The sequence below is a fragment of the Salvelinus alpinus genome, chromosome 2, assembly GCF_045679555.1.
Source record: "Salvelinus alpinus chromosome 2, SLU_Salpinus.1, whole genome shotgun sequence".
Classification (NCBI taxonomy): Eukaryota; Metazoa; Chordata; class Actinopteri; order Salmoniformes; family Salmonidae; genus Salvelinus; species Salvelinus alpinus.
In genome coordinates this window covers 24,185,641-24,210,205 of record NC_092087.1, presented here as the reverse complement: position 1 = coordinate 24,210,205, position 24,565 = coordinate 24,185,641, and the positions used below count along the sequence as shown (strand labels likewise).

The following is a 24,565-nucleotide window of genomic DNA, read 5'->3' as shown; positions in this document are numbered from 1 at the left end:
CAGTATCTGCAGCGATTCGGTCTGGGAATAGAAGACCACGACAGACAAACCCTTCCCTTAAGGACCCAGAGACAAAAAAAGACAAACATATGCCCTTGCTAAGACCAGCACGAATACAAATATTCCATGATTTTAAAAAATATATATAAAATGACAACACTTGTTAAATTCCCAGAGCCATTTAAGGAATACAATACATGTACAAGTATATGTATATTTATATTTTTTTCACCCCAATATGTGGCTCTTCAAACTCCATGCCCAGCTTGCGATGACCTGAAATGAACATGACATGGCTTTCTTTCCACTCTCCAAAAATGTCCAGGTGTAGTGCTTGTGTTGGTTTAAGCACAGACTCCTTTAGATGGTGTCTCAGCCTTCAATTTCCTTGAGCACGCTTCAGCCAACCTCACTTGATGTCAGTCAACAACATCATGTGAAACCTTTGTCTTATCTCCTATAGACAGGTTAAAAGCACAGTCAGCAGAGTATCCTGGCTGGTCAGATCAAGAGAGGACGGTAATGGTATTGAAAGAAAGAACAGGCACAATTCCATGCTGAACACTGGGACAAATGCTGCCTTTCTTTCCCCGATGAGATCCAGTCTGCATATGAGCCCTCAAGAGCTACTGGGAACACAAAGAAGCATCCCAGAGGCAAAATGTACTGATTTGTGCGCATTAGATACAATGCAAAATAAAAAGTAAGAATTTGTGGAGGCTGCATCTGTCTGTGGTATGTGTTGGAGGAAGGGGGGTTTCTAGAATAGCAGCGCGCCCATGCTGCCCATTTCACTCTGCTCCTTGACGAAGATCTCAAAGTACTGGTAGATGATGGTGACGGCCAATAGGATTCCAGTACCCGAACCGATGGCACCCAGGAAGTCAGCCATGACAGACAGCCCACCTATGCATAGGCCACCGAAGGCTGCAGCTGTGGGGATGTACCTTCACACAGAACACAAGATCTTAGAAATATGTAGCAAGGTATACACACCAATAATTCTTGACACTTGGGCCAGAGTGCAACCAAAGGTGCATATGTGTTTACCTGTTGAGCTCATGCACCATGGAGGTCTCTCTGTGTCCCCTCATCACCATCTGCTGTTCCTTCAGCTGCTTAGCCACCTGTTGGACATACAGACCTGAGTTAGCAACTACCACACAACTCACTGTACATAACCTAAGTGAATCTATAACATATGGAACAAATATATCTGGTGCATCAAGTGACTCACATCTTTGGCAGAGGATCCTGAAACCTCGATCCATGTTTTGGAGAAGAAGGCACAGGAGCCCAGCATGAAGACGATGTAGATGGCAGCATGGATGGGGTCATCCAGAACAGAACCAAAGGACTCCGGGGGAGAGAGGAAGTAGCAGAGACCTCCAACCGGGTAGGCACGAGCTGGTCCTCCAGTGGAAGTATCCTATACACAAACAACCACACATACAAATAATCTATACATCGTGAATTAATTGTAAGCATAGCTCAATCAAGGCTGTTTGAGTAAAACCTGCCAAAGGCTAACTCTTACACAGGCTTGCTGAAATGAAATAATTAATTCTGTCAACCCTCCCAGTGTTCTTACATGGTAGTCCAAAACATGTGATCATAACCACATTATGGCTTCAAATAGAATCTCTGTTGTTTACGGTCACCCATTACTAGACGTCACAGAAGTATTCAGTACTGTTGAACTCTTGAAGGTTTAAATGGGATAAAATAACCAAGTGTATGTGCATTTTAAATAGTACTGGTGTAATGAAAGTTGGTAAGGTACGTCTACTGCTGTATGATTGACTAAAGCAGCACTAAGGTCATTCTGATAGGTACTTACAGACCAGGTTCCCAGCAGGTTAACCAGGAAGTTGCCGCTGAATCGCGTGGAGAGCATCTGAGAGATCACGTACAGGTTGGACACAAGGGCAGACTGGAGGATGATGGGAATGTTTGAGGTGTAGAAGAGCTTGATGGGATAGGTGTTGTACTGGCCACGGTAACGGGCAGACTTGATGGGCAGGTCCACCCTGAAGCCCTGGAAGGAGGAGGCGAGAAGTGTTCAAGACCTTTCAAACAACTACTGAGATTTAATGGTATTCAAAAACCTGAATGATTGAACATCAGCTTTGGTCTGACCATTTGTTCACTTTGTCAGATCCAATGGTCATATCATAGGTCACTTAAAGCTGAAATCCGTAAAGGGGCAAACTGCCACATCTGTTTGGGATATTACAACAAAGAAGTTACTTCAAAACACTTTCTTTCCCTCAGACATCATTGCACTCGTGATAGAACACCAGAATATGTACAGCAACTTCCTTACCAGGCTGCTGGACACTCCTCTCCTCCGTTTCATCAACAAAACAAAAGTACTGAAGCAAACAGTGGTGTAGTTTCCCCATTTACAGATTACAGCTTTAAGCAATGAATTGAAAGCAATTTGTAAAACCAATCAAAAAACAGCCAAGACGATATAGGCTACAACTATAGAGGGGGTTGTCTGTCCACTGACCTGGAAGTATATCACTACAGCAAAGACGAAGACAGTGGCGATGAGGTTCAAGAGGTTAGGCAGGTTCTGGCGGTAAAATGCCTCTCTCAGGGCGCGCACCTTGTCTGTGCGGGTGGCCAACAGGTGGAACAGGGCAATGATGGCACCTTCAAACTCCGTTCCTGAGACACAAGAGACAAGGTTACTCAACCAACCACAGCAGAGGGACCAACCCTGACTGAAAAACAAAAGAAGGAGTACATTGTCAATACAATTACAGGTGGCAGTAAGGCCAGTATAAATACCTCTGCCAGTGTTGACAGTAGTGGGGCTGAAAGCCTTCCAGACGATGGTCTCACAGATGTTAGTGGCGATGAACAGGGAGATACCAGAGCCCAGCCCATAGCCCTTCTGCAGCAGCTCATCCAGCAGCAGCACAATCAGACCTGCCACAAAAAGCTGTGGAAGAAAGAGGGACAGAGCTTCAAATACAGTCTGACCAGGCGGATGAAAGCTGAGCATCGCTGATTGAAAGATTAGAGAAATGGCAGCCAGGGGTTTAAGTAATGAAAGGTCTCTGTACTTAATGGGTCAAATTAATGAACTGTCCAGTTCACTCATGTCCATTATCACTTGGGTTTCAGCCATTACAGAGAGCAGTGTAGTGGTGATGGGGGGGGGGGGGGGGGGGTGTCTAACTAACCTGAATGATGATGAGCAGGCAGATCCCAGCACCCATCTCTGAGGGGTCTCCGTACATGCCTGTCATCACATACACGATGGACTGTCCAATGGTGATGATCATTCCAAACACTGCAGAGGACAAAGGGAGCTGGGTTGCATTCAATATCCTTGGGACAGCTATGAGTTGCTAGACGATGAAAAACTGAATACACCACAGCTTTATGACAGGCTATAGACCCTTATTCAACTACCCATCACATACAAGCCCACAACTCAGAAAACAGTTGTCAGGTGGTTAAATAACCATCCCTTCACATGATTAATCCCATTCCATGGTAAAAACTTTGTAGGGCAGACATACGTTTCTGCGCTCCGTTGAAGAGTGCTCTGTCCTTGGGGGTGTCTCCAACCTCAATGATCTTTGCTCCAGCCAGCAGCTGCATGATGAGACCGGAGGTAACAATTGGTGAGATACCCAGCTCCATCAGAGTACCTGTAGAATGGTGGGATCACAGTACTGTTTTCAGTCAACTATTATTATGAACCAACACTGTTGTAATGGGAAAGAGGATTATACCAAGGCAAAGCTCTGAATACAGCGACAAATCAGCCAAAGAAAGTCAGCTCGTCAAGAGATAAGACCTGAAAACATCACAGGGAATAATTAATTCTCCATGTTAGAGGTACGAACCAAACAGCAAAAATGTAATAGGGATGTGTGTTCAAACAAGATCAGGAGCCAAGATTGAGAGCCATTTATCAATATGACTGATGAGAAGATACAGGCAAGCATTCAAACTAAGCAGAACCAGACTGTTGGTTTCTCACCTCTGTTGGAGGCCAGGATTACTCTCATCCAGTAGAAGGGATCTGCGGAGTCTGAGGACATGATGCCGAAGAGCGGAATCTTGAGAACAGAAGACAGAATGAATCAATACAATGAACCCACAAGAGCTACAACTGCACCCATTGAGTCATCATTACCTGTGGCCTTAACTATATGTTCAGCTGGTGAGAGATTATGTCCATTTATTCCTCCTGGTATTGATTTTTATTTTCTCTCTGCATTGTTGGGAAGGGCCCATAAGTAAGCATTTCACTGTTAGTCTACACCGGTTGTTTACAAAGCATGTGACAAATGAAATGTGATGTGGGCTGCAGGATTTCTCTGCAAGCGCCATACAATAGATAGAATTACACTGAGAAAGATTTTCAGGCCCGGCAGATACTAACCTGGCAGCACACCAGGAAGATGAAGAGAGTGATGGCAGTCCATAGTACTTTTTCTCTGAACTGAATCTGTAGAAGGAAAAGAGGGACATTTTAGAGAGACATCACTAGAGCTAAGATTGTTAAAAAAGCTAGTGAAGAGAAATTGCAGTATACTATACCTTTCTCTCTGGTTTCTGAATCTCAGGTAAGACCGCACAAAACGGCTTTATGACTTCCAAAAATTTGACTGGAAAAAACAAGAGGACATTGGACAAAAACGACATTATACATTAGTGATTTAACATACACAGTAAAATAAAGTATTAACCAGAGAATTACATTATACAGAACAGTGAGGTAGGTCTACATACAGTTGAAGTCAGAAATTTACATGCACTTAGGTTGGAGTCATTAAAACTCTTTTTTCAACCACTCCGCAAATTTCTTGTTAACAAACTATAGTTTTGGCAAGTCGGTTAGGACATCTACTTTGTGCGTGACACAAGTAATTTCCCCAACAATTGTTAACAGACAGCTTATTTCACTGTATCACAATTCCATTGGGTCAGAAGTTTAAGTTGCCTGTGCCTTTAAACAGCTTGGAAAATCACAGAAAATTATGTCATGGCTTTAGACACTTCTGATAAATGATGTCAATCGGCCTGAGTTGGTCCATTGGACTCCATCTTTGCTTGACATCATGGGAAAAAAACAAAAGAAATCAGCCAAGACCTCAGGATTTTTTTTTGTAGACCTCCACAAGTCTGGTTCATCCTTGGAAGCAATTTCCAAACACTTGCAGGTACTATGTTCATCTGTACAAACAATAGTACGCAAGTATAAACACCATGGGACCACGCAGCCGTCATACTGCTCAGGAAGGAGACACGTTCTGTCTCTATATGAACGTACTTTGGTGCGAAAAGTGCAAATCAATCCCAGAACAGCAAAGGACCGTGTGAAGATTCTGGAGGAAACATGTACAAAAGTATCTATATCCACAGTAAAACGAGTCCTATAATCGACATAACCTGAAAGGCCGTTCAGCAAGGAAGAAGCCACTGCTCCAAACCGCCATAAAAAAGCCAGACTACGGTTTGCAACTGCACATGGGGACACAGATTGTACTTTAGAGAAATGTTCTCTGGTCTGATTAAACAAAAATATAACTATTTGGCCATAATGACCATCATTATGTTTGGAGGAGAAAGGGTGAGTCTTGCAAACAGAAGAACACCATCCCAACCGTGAAGCACGGGGGTGGCAGCATCATGTTGTTGGGGTGCTTTACTGCAGGAGGGACTGGTGCACTTAGATGGCATCACGAGGAAGGAAAATTATGTGGATATAGTGAAGCAATATCTCAAGACATCAGTCAGGCAGTTAAAGCTTGGTCGCAAATGGGTCTTCCAAATGGACAATGACCCCAAGTATACTTCCAAAGTTGTGGTAAAATGGCTTAAGGACAGCAAAGTCAAGGTATTGGAGTGGCCGTCACAAAGCCCTGACCTCAATCCTATAGAAAATGTGTGGGCAGAACTGAAAAAGCATGTGCGAGCAAGGAGGCCTACAAACCTGACTCAGTTACACCAGCTCTGTCAGGAGGAATGGGACAAAATTCACCCAACTTATTGTGGGAAGCTTGTGGAAGGCTACCCGAAACATTTGACCCAAGTTAAACAATTTAAATGCAATGCTACCAAATACTAATTGAGTGTATGTAAACTTCTGACCCACAGGGAATGTGATGAAAGAAATAAAAGATGAAATAAATAATTCTCTACTATTATTCTGACATTTCACATTAAAATAATGTGATGATCCTAACTTACATAAGACTAGGAATTTTTACTAGGATTAAATGTCAGGACTTGTGATTTTTTTTTGGCTAAGGTGTATGTAAACTTCCGACTTCAACTGTACATAGGTAGGCGGATACTTCTGAAGTAAGAAGAAACAGTGGGATGTACTTTGTGGGGAGCTAAAAAATAAAAATAAATCCCAGAGTCCCAATAGAGAGAATCTGCAGACAGCGGAGATGACATCGAGATGCCTGCTCTTGGACATGCTGACCTAACCACCGCCTCTGATGACCATCTAGTTATGATCTTCCAGATCACCTCATGACCGAGTCTGCCCAAGCACTCAAACGGACTTGACCTAGCTAGTTACTGTTCTAGACTATGTATTTTTTAATTACCCTTGTTGTTTATTTTTGGTAAACAAGCACTTTGAGATTCTGTCTAATGAAAAGCGCTATAAAATGTATTACTACATGATTCTACAGCTGATACTCAAACTATGTCAGGATGAAACGTCATCACTCCCACGCATGCAAAAAGTTGGTTCCACTCACTAACAAGGTCAAGAAGCTAGTATAGCTAGCTAGTTATATTGCATGTGGGGACAAACTTAGTGTTCTTATAGATAATTATTAGTGTATTAAAAGAGGCAATGGAAATACAGTTAACTACTGTTACTGTAGACTACTAGGCTCAAAGAAATTGACATTCATTGGCAATGGCTTATTCAATCAATGTTATCGCGCTAGAAGCAAACCAGTCATGATAAGTTACGGTCACATTCATTGCAAAGACGGTGCTACATTTCCTATAAGGATGACATCAGAAAGACTGTAGAGGGTAGATCATGTGGTAATGTTGTAGGTGCACACAGCAATCTGAATGCCCCGAACAAGAGCCAACAGCAACAATTTATGGGCCCTCGAGTCTGGCTAACTAACGTTACCGAGTCCTGCCTTGGCTTTACCGTTAGCTGCCAATTCCGTTAATATGGTAACTCACATTAACTACATGACATGGGATATTTTGCTAGCTTTATTTAACAGTTCATTGATAAGTAAATGGTGTTGTATGTAACCCAGATTAGCAAATGTTAGCTAAGGACGCACAATAACTAGCTAACGTAACTAGTTAGCCAGCTAGAGTCACAACGTTAGCTACGGCTGATGTTAGCATTACACTATAGTAGCTTGCTAACTACATGCCCATTCCTAGTCAAGTCAAATATTTCTAAGATAAATGTCATATGCAGTTCACAGGTACATGGACATACATAGAAGTAGGGAAAAAAATCACTCACTGCCCATGGTGTCCTTGATCCGATTCCTGTTGTGTAAAATTGGTGCCACTTGAAGGATCAGCACAATTCGCGTGGCACCATCTAGCCTCTCCCCACTGAAAAGAAAGCTCTGTAAAGACACGTCACCAATTAAGCGCCGAGTACCATGTGCCGTGTTCATGTTTTAGTCGGAACAAGGAAACTCTGAAATGTCCGACTTGCTAGCCGGTTGTAGTTATGCACGAGCCGCGTTCAACTAGTTAGCAAGTGGGAAATTTCAGCGTTTCTAGTTCCGACTAGCACATGAACGCGGCATTTGACATTAAAACTGCCTACTACATGTCAGATCTTTGAGTATTTTTCATCCCACAAATTTCTGGAGTAACGTAGCTGAATGATCACCTTAGCTACTGTAGTTCACATTGGGGGATATGCTCTGAAAGTAGATGTTTGATTGAACAGAAATGATAGATACCAACTACGTTAGTTTTATTATTGACTGTTTATGTTTGAGAAATCTTGACACTTCACAGAAAAAGATATGCCTTGATTCAGGTTTGATTATGATAAACAATATTGCTCTTGCAGGAAATGCAAAACTTCTCAAATTATGACACGAGACTGATAAATCAGTAGTCTAATTTACCTTCAGTTATATTAAAATGCATGATCATGATTTTTATTTATTTATTTGTCTTCAATGATTTCTGAATCGAGAAAATGTTGGGCCCTGTGTGACCAAAATCCTATTTGTCTAGGGGTCTCTTGTGCCGCTGCCCGTTTAAAAAAAAATCTGAATATAAAATACTTTCTGTGTAACTATTAAGTACCTTACTAAGACTGTTTTCAAACCATAACAATTGAATAAAATAAAATAAAAAATATCTTCATAGCAAGTGCAATTTCTCAAGCAAGAATTTTGCTAGAACTGGGGCCTGTTGCACAAAACTAGGATAAGGGATTAAGCCAGGATATCTTGGTGATCCTGGCTCAATTGATCCGTAATCCGGTTGCACTAAAGATGGATAGGGGGCAGGAGGATATGTTATGGTATAAATTACCATGGAGATTTATTCTGTGGAGCTAGCCTGCTCCAGACCAGGCTAAATTCCAGGATCTATTTAATCTCATCCCTAATGTCAGTCAGCAGTCACCACAAATGGAAACCAATAGTTATTTCACTGCTCACTATACATTGTTATCACATATAACTAGACCCACTGTTATTATTTAAACGTTTGTGATCATTAATTTCAATGATTTTGGATAAAAAATGATTTTTAGATGATGTTGCTATCATTAGATAATTTACAGTTTCCCATAGACTATAAGGCTATATATAAAATGATAGAATATTAGGGCCACAGAGGGGAAAAAAACACAAGTCATAATATTGTAACCAGTTGTTTTAAAGGAGGACAGTTGTTAAAATGACAGATGTGGGGCATTTCGTGAAATTGTACTTCAGTATGGTTTCATAAACAAAGACATGCTGATGTGCCAGAATATTAAGTATCACATTGTCATAAGTATCAAAACTGTAAAAACAATATGTAGCTTTTCTGCAGAAAGAACCAGCCTCATAAATTTATGACTTTATCCTTTTTCTTCAGTGTGGCCCTAGTACTCTGTCATATAAACAAATACACATTCCATATGAATATAAAAACACAATGTGTAACATTATGTTCCTTTATTGAATAAGGACAAAACAAAGCAGGTAAACCATCAGCTCCTTTCGAAACTGAAGTCACAGTGACTCTACAAGATGGAAAGCACAGAATCCAAGCATATTATACAAAATGATACATACACATTCAAAGGTCTGTATATAACACACCCTGCATGTCTGCACACTAAAATAAATGCAGGACAAATCCATACACATCAACTGAACAGACAAATGAATGGATGCAGTAGCCTCCCTGCAGCCTTGTATTACACACAGTATACCGCACAAACATCATAAGAGGCCAAATTCGTCAAAAAACGAACCCAAAAAAACCCAAATTCCTCTGCCACCGCAGGACATATTTAACCAAAATTGAAAGCACACATACTAACTAAAATAATTCAACACATATTGGTCCCTCAGCAGCCGACCACTGTCGTCATCAGGGAAGATTGCCGGATTGTCCCAGTCCATGGCTGGTGGCACTCTGGGGGCCCTCTCCTTCCTCAGGCAGGCCACATTGTGGAGGACAGCACAAGCCACAGTAATATCACATGCCCTAACAGGGCTGACCCTTAATTTGTGAAGGCAGTGAAAGCGTGCCTTCAGGAGGCCAAAGGTCATTTCAACTCTGGCCCTGGTCCTGGCATGGGCATGGTTGTAGGCCTGCTGTGCTTCCTGGGGGTCTGTGAAAGGTGTCAGGAGAAAAGGCTGGCAGCCATACCCCCTGTCTCCCAGCAACACACCAGAGAATTCACCTGTCAACACAAAATCTCATCATTACTACCTCATAAACACAGTGATATTCTTGACACAGCCATGATGGTTATAAATAGGGGTTGTGTGGCTTACCTTGTGATAGGCACTGATAGATTTCAGAGGCCCGAAAGATTCTGGAGTCATGGACTGAGCCAGGCCATTTTGCCACAACATTGCTGATCACACAGTCAGCATTGCAGACCATCTGAAATCATAAGATGAGGAATATTACACCAATCAATGCACATCACTGGCAATGCAGAGTGTTCGTCAATGGACAATATCAAAAAGTTATGTTCACCTGAACATTAATGCTGTGAAAGGATTTCCTATTCACAAAATCGGCCTCATGGGCACCTGAGGGGGCTTTTATCCTTATGTGTGTGCAGTCCACTGCACCAATGACATTGGGGAAACCTGTCACACAAAGTAATGAGTATCCTACTATGTGTTAACAGTTGTCCTGTAATTTGTAGATCCTCTTACCTGCAATCCTATAGAACTCCTCTTTGATGTCACAGAGTCTTCTGTGGCCAGGGAAGGAGATGAAGACATCTGCTAATGCTTTGATAGCCAGACACACACTCCTTATTGTGCGGCAAATTGTGGCCTTGTTCAGCTGTTCTGCATCCCCCACTGAGTACAGGAAGGCTCCACTAGCAAAAAAGCGCAAGGCCACACAAACCATTTGCTCCACACTCAGTGCATGGCTCCGTGCAGTGCGGTGCTTAATCCTGGGACCCAGTAGTCTGCATAGATACCTGATGCCATCTGCAGAAAACCTGTATCTTTCATATAGATGGTCATCAGGGAAGGCCAGTGGGTCCAACCGGTCCCTGAAGACCCTTTCTCGCCTGAAGGCTCTCCTCAGCACAAGTGCTTCTTCATCCACCACATCTCGCACGAATGGGCATGCCATTGTCAGAGCAGAAAGGAACACACAATTTTGGGCCTTCATATAGGCTAGTGGCCACACCTGGTGCTGGGGGGGTGGGCAAAAGAGGGCGATGCCTTATAACGATGACTTGGTTGTACTGATTGCTGGGAAAATAAAAAAAACCTTAGAAAGATGCCACCGTCCTGTGTGCTCACAATAAGAGCTCATATGTCATGGCTCACTTGACTTTACGAGAATATACCTAATTTTTATTTTGAGCTGTGTCATCTTCTTGGAGCTGGGGGAGGAAAGAAAAATAATGATTAATACATTTGTGTTACAGTTAGCATACAGTGTACATTGAAGGCATATCTCACCTCCCTCTCAAGTTTTTTTATTTCAAGGTCCAGTTTCCTAATTGTCCTCTTTTTTATTTCGGACTCCAGTGCAAGATTTTCCATCTTTTTCTTCTTGTACTGAATGTCTATGTCTGCCAGTTCTATTTGGCGCCGGAGGTGGTTGCCATACAACTTTCTGATAGCTTGTGAGCTCTGTGAACACAATACAATTAGCGCAGCTGGAATTTGGCAGGATGTGGTGTCCTTTTATTAATACGCACTATGTTGCCAGGCTGGTTTTCCCACTGTATAGCATCTGGGTCCTGTAAAAGAAATTAGATTTTTTGATTTTGATGAGGACTCCTCACCATTGTAGAGTAAATAGTACTTTCACAGTCTTAACATGATACCTCATGCCTTCTGGAATCCAGAGAGATGGTCTCCTCCTCATCATCGTCTCCATCATGTGCTGTTGCTGCTGCACTGGGGCCTTCACCCTATCACATTTAATCGGATTCATATTGAAGCTAGTAGACAAGACATGCCAGGCCTACAGTATGCCTTTGATGGAGTACTCACTGGATCAGCATCGTCTGGTGCTTGTGCTGGTGGCTCTAACAGGAACACAGTGCTGCCAGACACTGCAAGGCAATAGGTAAACCAAAGTCAGACAGTCCAAATTGATTCAATATGAATGTGGTTGTATCCCATGTAGAGATGGAAGGACATACCTTGAATGAAGCGGGTGGCATCTTGGGAGGAACCTATGCTCGTCTCTTTCCCCCCAGGGATCCCCTCTAAGACGGGCCTGCCTTTATTTAGCTCCAAGGCCATGTCCTCTGCTGGGGTAAGGTCAGCCTTTGGTGACCCACCACCCGTGCCTTGTCTGTGGGTATTCTTTTTCACTGCTAAAACAGTACAGACAATGTGTGAGCAGGCACCTTCTGGGTACAATATATGCTTGTGCTTTGTTAAATATTAGTCAGGGACCATACCATTCTGCAGAATGTTCTTGTATTTGATTTTGACCTGCTGCCATGTCCGTTTTGGCCCGTTCATGTTTAATCTACACACACACACACACACACACACACACACACACACACACACACACACACACACACACACACACACACATTTAATGGAGTCACACTGCAAAAAATTACTTGGTATTTTTGTCTTGTTTTCAGTAAAAATATCAAAAAATGTATCATAGCTTTATACAGTGTGATGGAGTTACTTTACACAATTTCACTCATATCTGCAGTGCATTTCAATTAAAAATTTAACCGTTTCATAATTACAGTACAACTGCATTTTTGGAGATGTGAATTAAATATTTGAATTGTAATTGTGATGTTTCAGCGGAGCGGTGAGTGTGTAATTGTGCACTACTTACGCATTCAGGCGGTCTGCAATACTTTGCCACGCTTTTTCTCTTTGCTTTATCACTGTGGCGGTGTTGCCTTTCTTCTTAATTATATCTTTTACCTCCTCGTATGCCTCCATGAGGATTTGTGCTTCCGACGGGGAAAAGTACGCGGCTCTAGTTGCCATGGTAAATCAGTTAATCTGTGGCGGGGTCTATTTGAGTGAGCCGTGAGCGCGCACCTATCCAGGATTGGTTTCACCTGGCTTAATGAATCCGTGTCTGCTCATCCTGGCTTGGTCTTTGTGCAACCAATTAAGCCTGGACGCACATGTTTTGGCTTCATTGAGCTCAGCTGAGTCATTTATCCCGGATGTCTTAATTCTACTTTTGTGCAACAGGCCCCTGGTAGAGTTCGTTTTATATAAAGAAACAACAATGGCTTCTTAGCGAGTGGTCGAGATTTACACAAGTATTACCTGAAGGAAAATGTGGGAGGGTCATGCTTTTACAATTTCAGTCAGGGGGAGGGTTTAGTCTATTTAAAATTTAGTCCAGGGGAGGGTAATTTAATTTGTAATTGATTAAATTTCATATTGCTAAGGGTTGACAATGAGTTGGTTATTATAGTAGCCAGATGTGTGCCCAATGATGCCCCTCATCCCTGATGCTAAATTGTAATTATTTTGCCTCTATGGCCTATTTATTGCCTTATCTCCCCACTCTTACTACATTTGCACACATTGTACATAGATTTTTTCTATTGTGTTATTGACTGTACGTTTGTTTATGTGTAACTCTGTGTTGTTGTTTTTGTCGCACTACTTGCTTTATCTTGGCCAGGTCGCAGTTGTAAATGATAACTTGTTCTAAACTGGCCTACCTGGTTAAATAAAGGTAAAATAAAAAATAAAAATTATCTGCTGGGTGCACACTTTCAAGTGCGCCGAGTGTGGTTTAAATAAAATTATCTTTGGCTATACTATAGGCTTTAGGTGTCACAACTTCTGCCGAAGTCGATGCCTCTCCTTGTTCGGGTGGTGCTCGGCGGTCGACGTCACCGGTCTTCTAGCCATCATTGATCCATTTTTCATTTTCCATTGGTTTTGTCTCATCTTTCTACACACCTGGTTTCAACCCCATTCATTACCTGTTGTGTATTTAACCCTCTGTTTCCCATCATGTCTTTGTCAGAGATTGTTTTATGTTCAGTGTCGTGTTGTTTGTATTTGGTGTGCGACGGGTCTTCGTACCAATTTGTTTCATTTGTATTTATGGTTTTGGAGTTATGTTTTGTTTTATTAAATTACTCCATTTGACCAAGTTGAATTCTCCTGTGCCTGACTTGACTTCCCTGCCACCTATACACATGAATTGTGACAGAATCTCTGACCAACAATGAAGTCAGCAGGAGAAGGTACCCCGGCCATGGAGGTGGAGGAGTGCGTCATGGAACGTACAGAGATGATTTACAAGCTGAGCACTGCCATGGATCGCGTTGTCCAGAATATGGACTGCTGGGAGACACAGGGAGTTTTCCCAGCGCCTCCACCAGCACAACCGGGGTCTCCCCTGAACGCCCTTTTGCCACCTGAACCTAGCAGGATCCAGCTATCCATGCCACGGGGATACGACGGAGATGCTGCCGGCTGCCAGGGGTTCCTCCAACTAAGCCTGTACCTGGCCACGGTCCACCCAGCTCCATCGAACCGTGAGAAGAGTTTCGCCTTCGTCTCGTGCCTCACCGGGAAAGCCCTGGAGTGGGCCAGCGCTGTGTGGAGGGGGAGATGCCGCGTTGGTCGATTTTGAGGAGTTCACCCGCTGTTTCCGGACAGTATTCGACCACCCACCTGAGGGCAGAGTGGCGGGTGAGCTCCTCTACCATCTAAGGCAGGAGGCGAGGAGCGCCCAGGAGTTTGCACTGGAGTTTAGGACCCTGGCTGCCGGAGCTGGATGGAGCAACCGGGCCTTGGTCGACTATTACTACTGTAGTCTACGTGAGGACGTCCGTCGGGAGCTGGCTTGCAGAGACACCACCCTCACTTTTGACCAGCTGGTGGACCTGTCCATCCGGCTGGACAACCTGCTGGCTACTCGCGGACGTCCAGATCGGAGTTTGGTTGTTCCATCCTCCCGCACACCCTCTCCGATACCTATGGAGCTGGGAGGTGCGGTGCACAGGGAGAACGGAGGGGGTTCCCGCTCGTGCACCATATGTGGCCACAGAGGTCACACTGCTGGTCGGTGCCGGGTTGGTTCCTCTGGGTATCGAGGTGGCAGGCAGGGCACTCTGGCGTCACCCCAGGTGAGTAGGCACCATTCTCATCCAGAGCCATCTGTTGCACATATGTTTGTCTCTATTACCTTTCCTGAATTTTCCCCGCGTTCCCAGCATAAGGCGCTAGTAGATTCAGGTGCGGCTGGGAATTTCATTAACAAAGGATTAGCTCATAGTTTAGGGATCCCCATTGTTCCTGTGAATATGCCTTTCCCCGTTCATGCTTTAGATAGTCGACCATTAGGGTCAGGGTTTATCAGGGAGGCCACCGCTCCTTTGAGTATGGTAACGCAGGGGGGTCACACGGAAAAGATTAGTCTTTTTCTTATTGATTCTCCTGCGTATTCCGTGGTGCTGGGCCTACCCTGGTTAGCTTGTCATAACCCTACTGTTTCGTGGCCAGAGGGCTCTCATGGGGTGGTCGCGAGAATGTTCAGGTAGGTGTTTAGGGGTTTCCGTTGGTGCTACTACGGTGGAAAGTCCAGATCAGGACTCCACCGTGCGCATTCTCCCAGAATATGCCGATTTGGCTCTGAAGGCGACTCAATTACCACCCCATCGACGGGGGGATTGTGCGATAGATCTCCTGGTAGACGCTGCACTTCCCAGGAGTCACGTGTATCCCCTGTCGCAAGCGGAGACGGTGGCTATGGAGACATATGTCTCTGAATCCCTGCGTCAGGGGTACATTCAGCCCTCCATTTCACCCGTCTCCTCGAGTTTCTTTTTTGTGAAGAAGGATGGAGGTTTGCGCCCGTGCATTGATTATCGAGGTCTCAATAAAATCACAGTGAGGTATAGTTACCCGCTACCTCTTATCGCTACGGCGATTGAGTCAATGCACGGGGGGCGCTTCTTCACTAAACTGGATCTCAGGAGTGCGTACAATCTGGTGCGTATTAAGAAGGGAGACGAGTGGAAGACGGCATTTAGTACCACCTTAGGGCATTATGAGTACCTAGTCATGCCGTATGGGTTGATGACTGCTCCATCAGTTTTCCAATCATTTGTGGACGAGATTTTCAGAGACCTGCACGGGCAGGGTGTAGTGGTCTATATCGATGACATTCTGATATACTCCGCTACACTCGCCGAGCATGTGTCCCTGGTGCGCAAAGTGCTTGGTCGCCTGTTGGAGCATGACCTGTACGTCAAGGCTGAGAAATGCTTGTTCTTCCAACAGTCCGTCTCCTTCCTAGGGCATCGGATTTCCAGGTCAGGGGTGGAGATGGAGAGTGATCGCATTGCAGCCGTGCGTAATTGGCCGACTCCCACCACGGTAAAGGAGGTGCAGCGATTCTTAGGGTTTGCCAACTACTACCGGAGATTTATCCGGGGTTTTGGTCAGGTTGCTGCTCCTATTACCTCACTGCTAAAGGGGGACCCGGTGCGCTTGCAGTGGTCAGCTGAGGCGAACAGGGCTTTTAGGCACCTGAAGGCTCTGTTTACCTCTGTTCCTGTGTTGGCTCATCTGGATCACTCTTCGCCTTTCATAGTGGAGGTGGACGCATCCGAAGCTGGGATAGGTGCAGTGCTCTCTCAGCGCTCGGGTACGCCACTGAAGCTCCGCCCCTGTGCTTTCTTTTCGAAGAAGCTCAGCCCGGCGGAGCGAAACTATGATGTGGGGGACCGGGAGCTGTTGGCTGTCATCAAGGCTTTGAAGGCGTGGAGACATTGGCTTGAGGGGGCTAAACACCCTTTTCTCATCTGGACTGACCATCGCAATCTGGAGTAGATCCGGGAAGCGAGGAGACTGAATCCTCTTCAGGCAAGGTGGGCCATGTTTTTCACCCGTTTTGTGTTTACCCTCTCTTACAGACCAGGCTCCCAGAACGTGAAGGCAGACGCACTGTCCCGGCTGTATGACACAGAGGAGCGGTCCATTGATCCCACTCCCATACTCCCAGCCTCTTGTTTGGTGGCGCCGGTGGTGTGGGAGCTGGACGCGGACATTGAGCGGGCGTCACGTGCAGAGCCCCCAGTGTCCATCTGGGCGTCTGTACGTTCCGTCTGCTGTTCGTGACCGACTGATCTATTGGGCCCACACGTCAACCTCTGGTCATCCTGGGATAGGTCGGACGGTGCGCTGTCTTGATGGGAGGTACTGGTGGCCCATTTTAGCTAAGGACGTGAGGATTTGTTTCCTCCTGCTCAGTGTGCGCCCAGAGCAAGGCTCCTAGAAACCTGCCCAGAGGAAAGTTACAACCCTTACCCGTTCCACAACGGCCGTGGTCGCACCTATCGGTGGATTTCTTAACTGATCTTCCACCTTCACAGGGTAACACCACGATCCTGGTCGTTGTGGATCGTTTTTCTAAGTCCTGTCGTCTCCTCCCTTTGCCCGGTCTCCCTACGGCCTTACAAACTGCGGAGGCTCTGTTTACACACGTCTTCCGGCACTATGGGGTGCCTGAGGATATAGTGTCTGATCGGGGTCCCCAGTTCACGTCAAGGGTCTGGAAGGCGTTCATGGAACGTCTGGGGGTCTCGGTCAGTCTTACCTCAGGTTTTCACCCCGAGAGTAATGGGCAGGTGGAGAGTTAACCAGGATGTGGGTAGGTTTCTGCGGTCTTATTGCCAGGACCGGCCGGAGGAGTGGGCGAAATTCGTGCCCTGGGCAGAGATGGCCCAGAACTCACTACGCCACTCCTCCACTAACCTTTCTCTTTCAATGTGTATTAGGGTATGAGCCGGTTCTGGCTCCATGGCATCAGAGTCAGACTGAAGCTCCTGCGGTGGACAATTTGCCCAGCGCGCGGAGGAAACCTGGGAGGCCGCCCACATTCACCTCCAGCGCGCCATACTGCGCCAGAAAGTTGGCGCAGACCGTCACCGCAGTGAGGCCCCGGTGTTCACACCAGGGGACAGGGTCTGGCTCTCGACCTGAAACCTTTCCCTCCACCTGCCCTGCCGGAAGCTGGGTCCGCAGTTTGTGGGGCCGTTTAAAGTCCTGAGGAGAGTGAACGAGGTATGTTACAGGTTACAGCTACCCACTAATTACCGTATTAACCCCTCGTTCCATGTGTCTCTCCTCAGGCCGGTGGTGGCTGGCCCGCTCCAGGAGGCTGAAGTGCGGGATGTTCCTCCGCCCCCTCTGGACATCGAGGGGGTCCCGGCGTACTCCGTTCGATCCATTTAGGATTCGAGACGTCGGGCGAGGGGTCTTCAGTACCTCGTGGACTGGGAGGGGTACGGTCCGGAGGAGAGAAGCTTGGTTCCGGTGTCGAGAATGTGTTAGATCCTTCCATGCTTCGAGAATTCCACCGTCTCCATCCGGATCGCCCTGCGCCTCGCCCTCCAGGTCGTCCCCGAGGCCGGTGTCGACGCGCAGCTGTAGCCGCGGGTCAGGGGGGGTACTGTCACGACTTCTGCCTAAGTCGATGCCTCTCCTTGTTCGGGTGGGGCTCGGCCATTTTTAATTTTCCATTGGTTTTGTCTCGTCTTCCTACACACCTGGTTTCAATCCCATTCATTACCTGTTGTGTATTTAACCCTCTGTTTCCCATCATGTCTTTGTCAGAGATTGTTTTATGTTCAGTGTCGTGTTTGTATTTAGTGCGCGAAAATTTGTTTCATTTGTATTTATGGTTTTGGAGTTTTATTAAATTACTCCATTTTACCAAGTTTAATTCTCCTGCGCCTGACTTCCCTGCCACCTATACACACGAATTGTGACAATAGGTTATACGAAGAGCATGCTTGAGGCAGCACAGGGCAAAGTTATATTTCTGAGAAAATGTACTTCCTTCACGAGTTTGGTGTATATAAAACAAGACTACACTGCAATGGATTGTCGTTCCCAATCATGAGCCCCGGCCTGTCCTGCTCTTGCTGATTCCATTTGTGCTGCCTAACCAACATAAACCTGTGCTGTGTATAGTGGCACTCCAGAAAGCGAGTCAAAGGCTTCTTTTGAAAATAAATTGTTTTTGTCCAAAACATTCAATATCTGTGCGTGTCGACTAGGCCTACTGATGTTCAGTTTGAACGGTAGAGCGCGAAGATGAGGGCGAGAGGTAAGCTTGATACTGCTATAATTGATATGAATAAACTTTTGTTGCCCATAATGAAGCTATTTATCAGAGTTATTGACCTCACAATTAGCCATATTCGAGTAATTTACATAACTGACATTACTATGAAGCGGCAGCCACGGAGATGGGCAGCGCATGGGTGCTGAAAGTAGGCTAATTCGAGAACGCTAATTCATTTAAACAGTCTTCATTTTAATTTGACATCAGACTACTAACAAGAGGGTTTTGTGTTGTATCCTTTTTTTTCCTATTCAAGAAATTATAGGTAAACCTATCTGTTTGACATACAAAATTATAGTCTACTATCCATGGATTTTGCCATCCATTTCTTTGTCACCATACACGCCTTAAATATCTTAGTGTATAGCTTGGTGTGTTAAATTAAAACCAGGGCTCGAATTGAGGGGGCATGTGAGGGTATTATGGCTTTTGTTAAAGAAAATGGCTGTAAGCATAGGCCTACTCCTTGTTGGCTTATGATTTTGAAAACAATTAAATGGACCTGATTATATAACGTGATACATCACGGCGCTTTAGTCTGCAATGCTTTACGCTAGAAACAAGCTGTAAAATGCAGTGGAAAGACGTGACTCCAATGTATATAGAATATCTTTGGTTTGTCTCTTTGACATTTAGAGGCTGTGCTACAACCTTCTATAGCCGAGGAGACAAAAAATGTACTTTGCTTGGGAAGTAATGTACAGTATGATTCTGTCACTATCAATTGACGTTCAACATTTTAACAGGCTATTAAACAACATACTAACTCTAAATCAGTCCGGAGCAAGCCAGGTAGCCTAAGAAGTAACGAACATTCATTATTTAGACTATGTTATTATTATTTCAAGACTATAGCCTGCCATTTAAAAAATCAAATGTGAAGCAATTGTGACACGTTAGAAGCTGGAGCGCTTAGGATTTCAACAACACATCAACAACAGCACTTCAACAACATGCCCACAAATTTGTAATTTAGGCTTTATAAAATCACATTTTAAAAGAGTATTACTCATAATGAAATAAGAATGGAAAAAAAATGCCTTGCTATGCTATACAGTCATTCTACAGTGCCTTTGAATTCACTTTTAGATACATGAGTTTGGTCAGTATTTGGTTTGAAGATCATGCGGTGAGCTTTGCATGCCTAGTTTTTTAGTTATCCAGGCAGATGCTCTTATATTCCCATGCCCTAATCACAGTCAACACAAATATATTTTGTACAACAACATCATGGAATAAAATAGAATAGATTTGAAAATGATCGAAATCAAACCGTCTCCGGTGCTGCAGCATGCGCTCATTCGTTGTCATGCTCTGTTGTGGTAATAAAAAATATTCTGCTTGTCTCCAGTGATGTAAAATGACGTAGAATTGAATAAAATGCGTTTAAATGTATTTTTTTTTCTCAGACCGCAAATAATTTAATAGATTCATGTAGTGCTTTTATTATAATGGATATCTTTTCAACCCTACCCTTTCCCACGGTGGTCTGCAAATCCACAACCTTCTGGCTACTTTGTCATGTAATACTTACAAAACGAAGAAACGTTTCTAAAACTGCATATCTAAGGCTCTGGTCTGTTCAATGAGTGACGATAAACGGTAGGCATGTTCTCTGCTATCCACTTTATGTTTTAATTTATATTTTGGGGAGGGTCCCTTGTTTTTTTTTCAAACGTTCAGGGAGGGTCAGGTAAAAATATATTTTACTGAATGGAGGGCCATCCATTTTCATTTCAGAGAGGTCCGGTTTTCTTAGCAAGAGTACTTTCTCAACCAAAAAAATGCTTGGATTGGTGGTTTGCTCATTTTAGACCATTCCAGTGGTCCTTAAATGAACTCTCCCCCAACCTGGGCACCGGGCCTTGCAAAACGAACTCCAACATGGGGTGGTGGGGAGGGGAAAACTGAAAACTAGCTCTTATTGGCAGAGAGGTTTGGAACTCTCTTTCTTATTGGTCATTAAATCATTATAAAATATATATAAAACACATGAAATCACGTTTTTGACTGCACTGGGCCTTTAATTAACTGCACTTCTCAGCAATAAAGAATAACAAAATACCATAAAAAAGATATTCAAAGTCAAAGCTGTTGTAGTCACAACATTTGACTGCCACCAGAGGTCAGCCTTATACAATTTGTAAAAATCACTGTTCGAGGTTGTTTTTCCGCAGTCTTTAGTGGGTTTCCACTAGCTTCCATTGCCATGTCAGATTCCACAGCCACAAAGTCAAAAAAACAATATATTTTTTATTTTAATTTAAGGGCAGGGCTAGGCACAAGGTTAGTAGTGTGGTTAAGGTTAGGTTTAAAATACAATTTTAAGAAGATAAATAATAGAAATGGGCAGGGTTTAGCCATAATTATGACTTTGTGGCTATGGACGCTAGTGATGACCTCTTCAGTGGACAGAGTAGTGGAGTGTTTATTGTATTGTAAATGTATTGTTGAGAAAAGTGCCCTGTAAGCATACCACTGAGCAAAGAAATATCTATGCATATGTAATTTAATGGACAAAGATGAAAAGGGGCTCTCTATTAGGGCTACACCGTAAAAAAAAGCAAATACCAAAAAAAATATTCTCCATGGGCAACTTTTCCCCTGTCTGAACCCTAGAAGTTTATGGTACTGTGTGAAAAAAACACAAACACACATGGTAGAACTGTGTGACACGCTTAACCACTGATCCATAATGGCACAATTACTCTTACACACCAACAACACAGGCATGGCTTAACATATCGATCCCAGATTCTTTCTCTTCACAACTGGCGCCGTAATTATTGCAGCTCAATGGGTGTAACTTTTGTTGACAATTTCAATACCTTTTGGAAACAAAACACGTTTTATAAGGAGGATGGGATCTACCCAAATCATTTGGGATCCTGGATCCTTTCACAGCACTATAAGGCTGCATTGAGACAATGACTTATCAATGACCAAAGCCCAGCTCAACTCATCCCTACCATTGTGACGCAGAGTTGTCATAATGCTTCAGCAATTGTACATTACACCAGGGGTGTCAGTAGACACCATATAAGAAACCTAATGTATGTCCTTTTAACTGCCCTGAATGCCTCTACTGATCCTATGCAGTAATCATGTGCCTATGAACCAGATTTATACTGTTAGCACTAAGCCGGTGTGCCCTAGGAGGAAGTCCACTGTGAGCAGCTCACCCTGCACTAACATAAAGGACATGAGCACATCTACTGCTGCTAAGCATCCTAGTAAAGCAATGAAAGCAAGGAAGCATCCCAGAAGAAAAGTGCTCAAAATAGCCCATGTTAATATATGTAGCTTAAGAAACAAGGTTCATGAAATCAATAATTTGCTCGTAACAGATGACATTCATATTCTGACTATCTCTGAAACTCACTTAGATACAGTGGTAGCAATACAAGGTTATAACTTTTATAGAATAGATAGAAATGCCAATGGTGGAGGTGTTGGTGTTTATATTCAGAACCGCATTCCTGTAAAGATTAGAGAGGATCTCAAGTCAAATACTGTTGAAGTAATATAGCTACAGGTTCATCTGCCTCACCTAAAGCCCATTCCGGTGGGAAACTGCTATACACCACCAAGTGCTAACAGTCAGTATCTGGATAACATGTGTGAAATGCTTGATAATGTATGTGATATCAACAGAGAGGTATCATTTCCGGGTGATTTAAATATTGACTGGCTTTCATCAAGCTGCCCACTCAAGAAAAAGCTTCAAACTCTAACCAGTGCCTGCAACCTGGTTCAGATTATCAGTCAACCTACCAGGATAGTTACAAACAGCACAGGAATGAAATCATCAACATGTATTGATCACATCTTTACTAATGCTGCAGAAATTAGCTTGAAAGACATATCCAGATCCATCAGACATAGTGATCACAATATAGTAGCCATATCTAGGAAAACCAAAGTTCCAAAGGCTGGGCCTAATGTAGTGTATAAGAGGTCATACAATAAGTTTTGTAGTGATTCCTATGTTATTGATGTTAAGAATATCTGTTGGTCCGTGGTGTGTCATGAGGAGCAAACAGATACTGCACCTGACACATTTATGCAATTGCTTACTCCAGTTGCTAATAAGCATGCAACCATTAAGAAAATGACTGTAAAAACTGTTAAATCCCTGTGGATTGATGAGGAATTGAAAAATTGTATAATTGAGAGGGATGAGGCAAAAAGAATGGCAAATAAGTCTGGCTGCACAACTGATTGGCAAACTTATTGCAAATTGATGTGACTAAACTGAATAAAAATAAGAAAAAACTACACTATGAAACCAAGATAAATTAAATAAAGAATGATAGTAAAAAGCTTTGGGGCACCTTATATTAAATTCTGGAAAAAAAGGCATACTCAGCTCCATCATTCATTGAAACAGATGGCTCATTCATTCAACACAAAACCAACTGCTATTGCCAACTACTTTAATGATTTTTTTAATTGGCAAGATTAGCAAACTTAGGCATAACATGCCTGCAACAAACGCTGACACTAGACATCCAAGTATATCGGACCAAATTATGAAAGACAAGCATTGTAATCTTAAATTCCGCAAAGTTAGTGTGGAAGAGGTGAAACAAATTGATTGCTGTCTATCAACAATGACAAGTGACCGGGGTCTGACAACTTGGATGGAAAATGACAATATTGCCACTCCTATTTGCCACATCTTCAATTGAAGCCTACTAGAAAGTGTGTGCCCTCAGGCTTGGAGGGAAGCTAAAGTCATTCCGCTACCTAAGAATAGTGAAGCCCCCTTTACTGGCTCAAATAGCCAATCAATCAGCCTGTTACCAACCCTTTGTAAACTTTTGGAAAAAATTGTGTTTGACCAGATACAATGCTATTTTACAGTAAACAAATTGACAATGAACTTTCAGCATGCTTATAGATAAGGACATTCAACAAGCACAGCACTTACACAAATGACTGATGATTGGCTGAGAGAAAGTGATGATAAAAAGATTGTGGGGGCTGTTTTGTTAGACTTCAGTGCGGCCTTTGACATTATTGATCATAGTCTGCTGCTGGAAAAACGTATGTGTTATGGCTTTACACCCCCGGCTATAATGTGGATAAAGGATTACCTGTCTAACAGAACACATAGGGTGTTCTTTAATGGAAGGCTATCCAACATAATCCAGGTAGAATCAGGAATTCCACAAGGCAGCTGTCTAGGCCAACTACTTTTTTTTCAATCTTTACTAATGAATTGCCACTGGCTTTGAGGAAAGCCAGAGTGTCTATGTGTGCGGATGACTCAACACCATACATGTCAGCTACTACAGTGACTGAAATGACTGCAACACTTAACAAAGAGTTACAGTTAGTTTCAGAGAGGGTGGTAAGAAATAAGTTAGTCCTAAATATTTCTTAAAGTAAAAGCATTGTATTTGGGACAAATCATTCACTAAACCCTAAACCTCAACTAAATCTTGTAATAAATAATGTGGAAATTGAGCAAGTTGAGGTGACTAAACTGCTTGGAGTTACCCTGGATTGTAAACTGTCATGGTCAAAACATATTGATACAACAACAGTAGCTAGGATGGGAGAAGTATGTCTATGATAAGGTGCTGCTCTACCTTCTTGACAGCACTGTCAGCAAGGCAGGTCCTACAGGACCTAGTTTTGTCGCACCTTGACTACTGTTCAGTCGTGTGGTCAGGTGCCACAAAAAAGGACTTAGCAAAATTGCAATTGGCTCAGAACAGGGCAGCACGGCTGGCCCTTGGATGTACACAGAGAGCTAATA

At 43.6% G+C, this 24,565-nt stretch overlaps 2 protein-coding genes across 5 annotated transcripts; both read right to left on the bottom strand.

Moving 5' to 3' along the window:
* Positions 1 to 581: 581 nt before the first annotated feature.
* Positions 582 to 7,620, bottom strand: LOC139557243 (protein transport protein Sec61 subunit alpha). The gene is made up of 12 exons (XM_071371777.1): positions 7,493 to 7,620; positions 4,570 to 4,637; positions 4,412 to 4,477; positions 4,007 to 4,085; positions 3,540 to 3,671; positions 3,198 to 3,307; positions 2,800 to 2,953; positions 2,516 to 2,676; positions 1,841 to 2,038; positions 1,238 to 1,429; positions 1,051 to 1,127; positions 582 to 947 (listed from the first exon to the last, which is right to left on the bottom strand). The coding sequence occupies exons 1-12, from the start codon at positions 7,497 to 7,499 to the stop codon at positions 761 to 763; spliced, it is 1,431 nt and encodes a 476-aa protein (XP_071227878.1). The 5' UTR covers positions 7,500 to 7,620; the 3' UTR covers positions 582 to 760.
* A 1,508-nt stretch (positions 7,621 to 9,128) lies between these two features.
* On the bottom strand, positions 9,129 to 20,060 carry LOC139557248 (putative nuclease HARBI1). Of its 4 annotated transcripts, none has more exons than XM_071371790.1 (10): positions 12,517 to 20,060; positions 12,113 to 12,183; positions 11,849 to 12,025; positions 11,697 to 11,758; positions 11,528 to 11,614; positions 11,157 to 11,440; positions 10,389 to 11,077; positions 10,204 to 10,319; positions 9,996 to 10,107; positions 9,129 to 9,901 (listed from the first exon to the last, which is right to left on the bottom strand). In XM_071371790.1, exons 7-10 carry the CDS (start codon positions 10,858 to 10,860, stop codon positions 9,531 to 9,533), a joined length of 1,071 nt encoding a protein of 356 aa, XP_071227891.1. In that variant the 5' UTR covers positions 10,861 to 11,077; positions 11,157 to 11,440; positions 11,528 to 11,614; positions 11,697 to 11,758; positions 11,849 to 12,025; positions 12,113 to 12,183; positions 12,517 to 20,060; the 3' UTR covers positions 9,129 to 9,530. The 4 variants fall into 4 exon arrangements, with proteins under 4 accessions (XP_071227891.1, XP_071227920.1, XP_071227910.1 ...); XM_071371819.1 differs by having other exon boundaries at positions 9,996 to 10,943; positions 11,042 to 11,077; positions 11,157 to 11,330; positions 11,399 to 11,440; XM_071371809.1 differs by having other exon boundaries at positions 9,996 to 10,943; positions 11,042 to 11,330; positions 11,399 to 11,440.
* Positions 20,061 to 24,565: the final 4,505 nt, after the last annotated feature.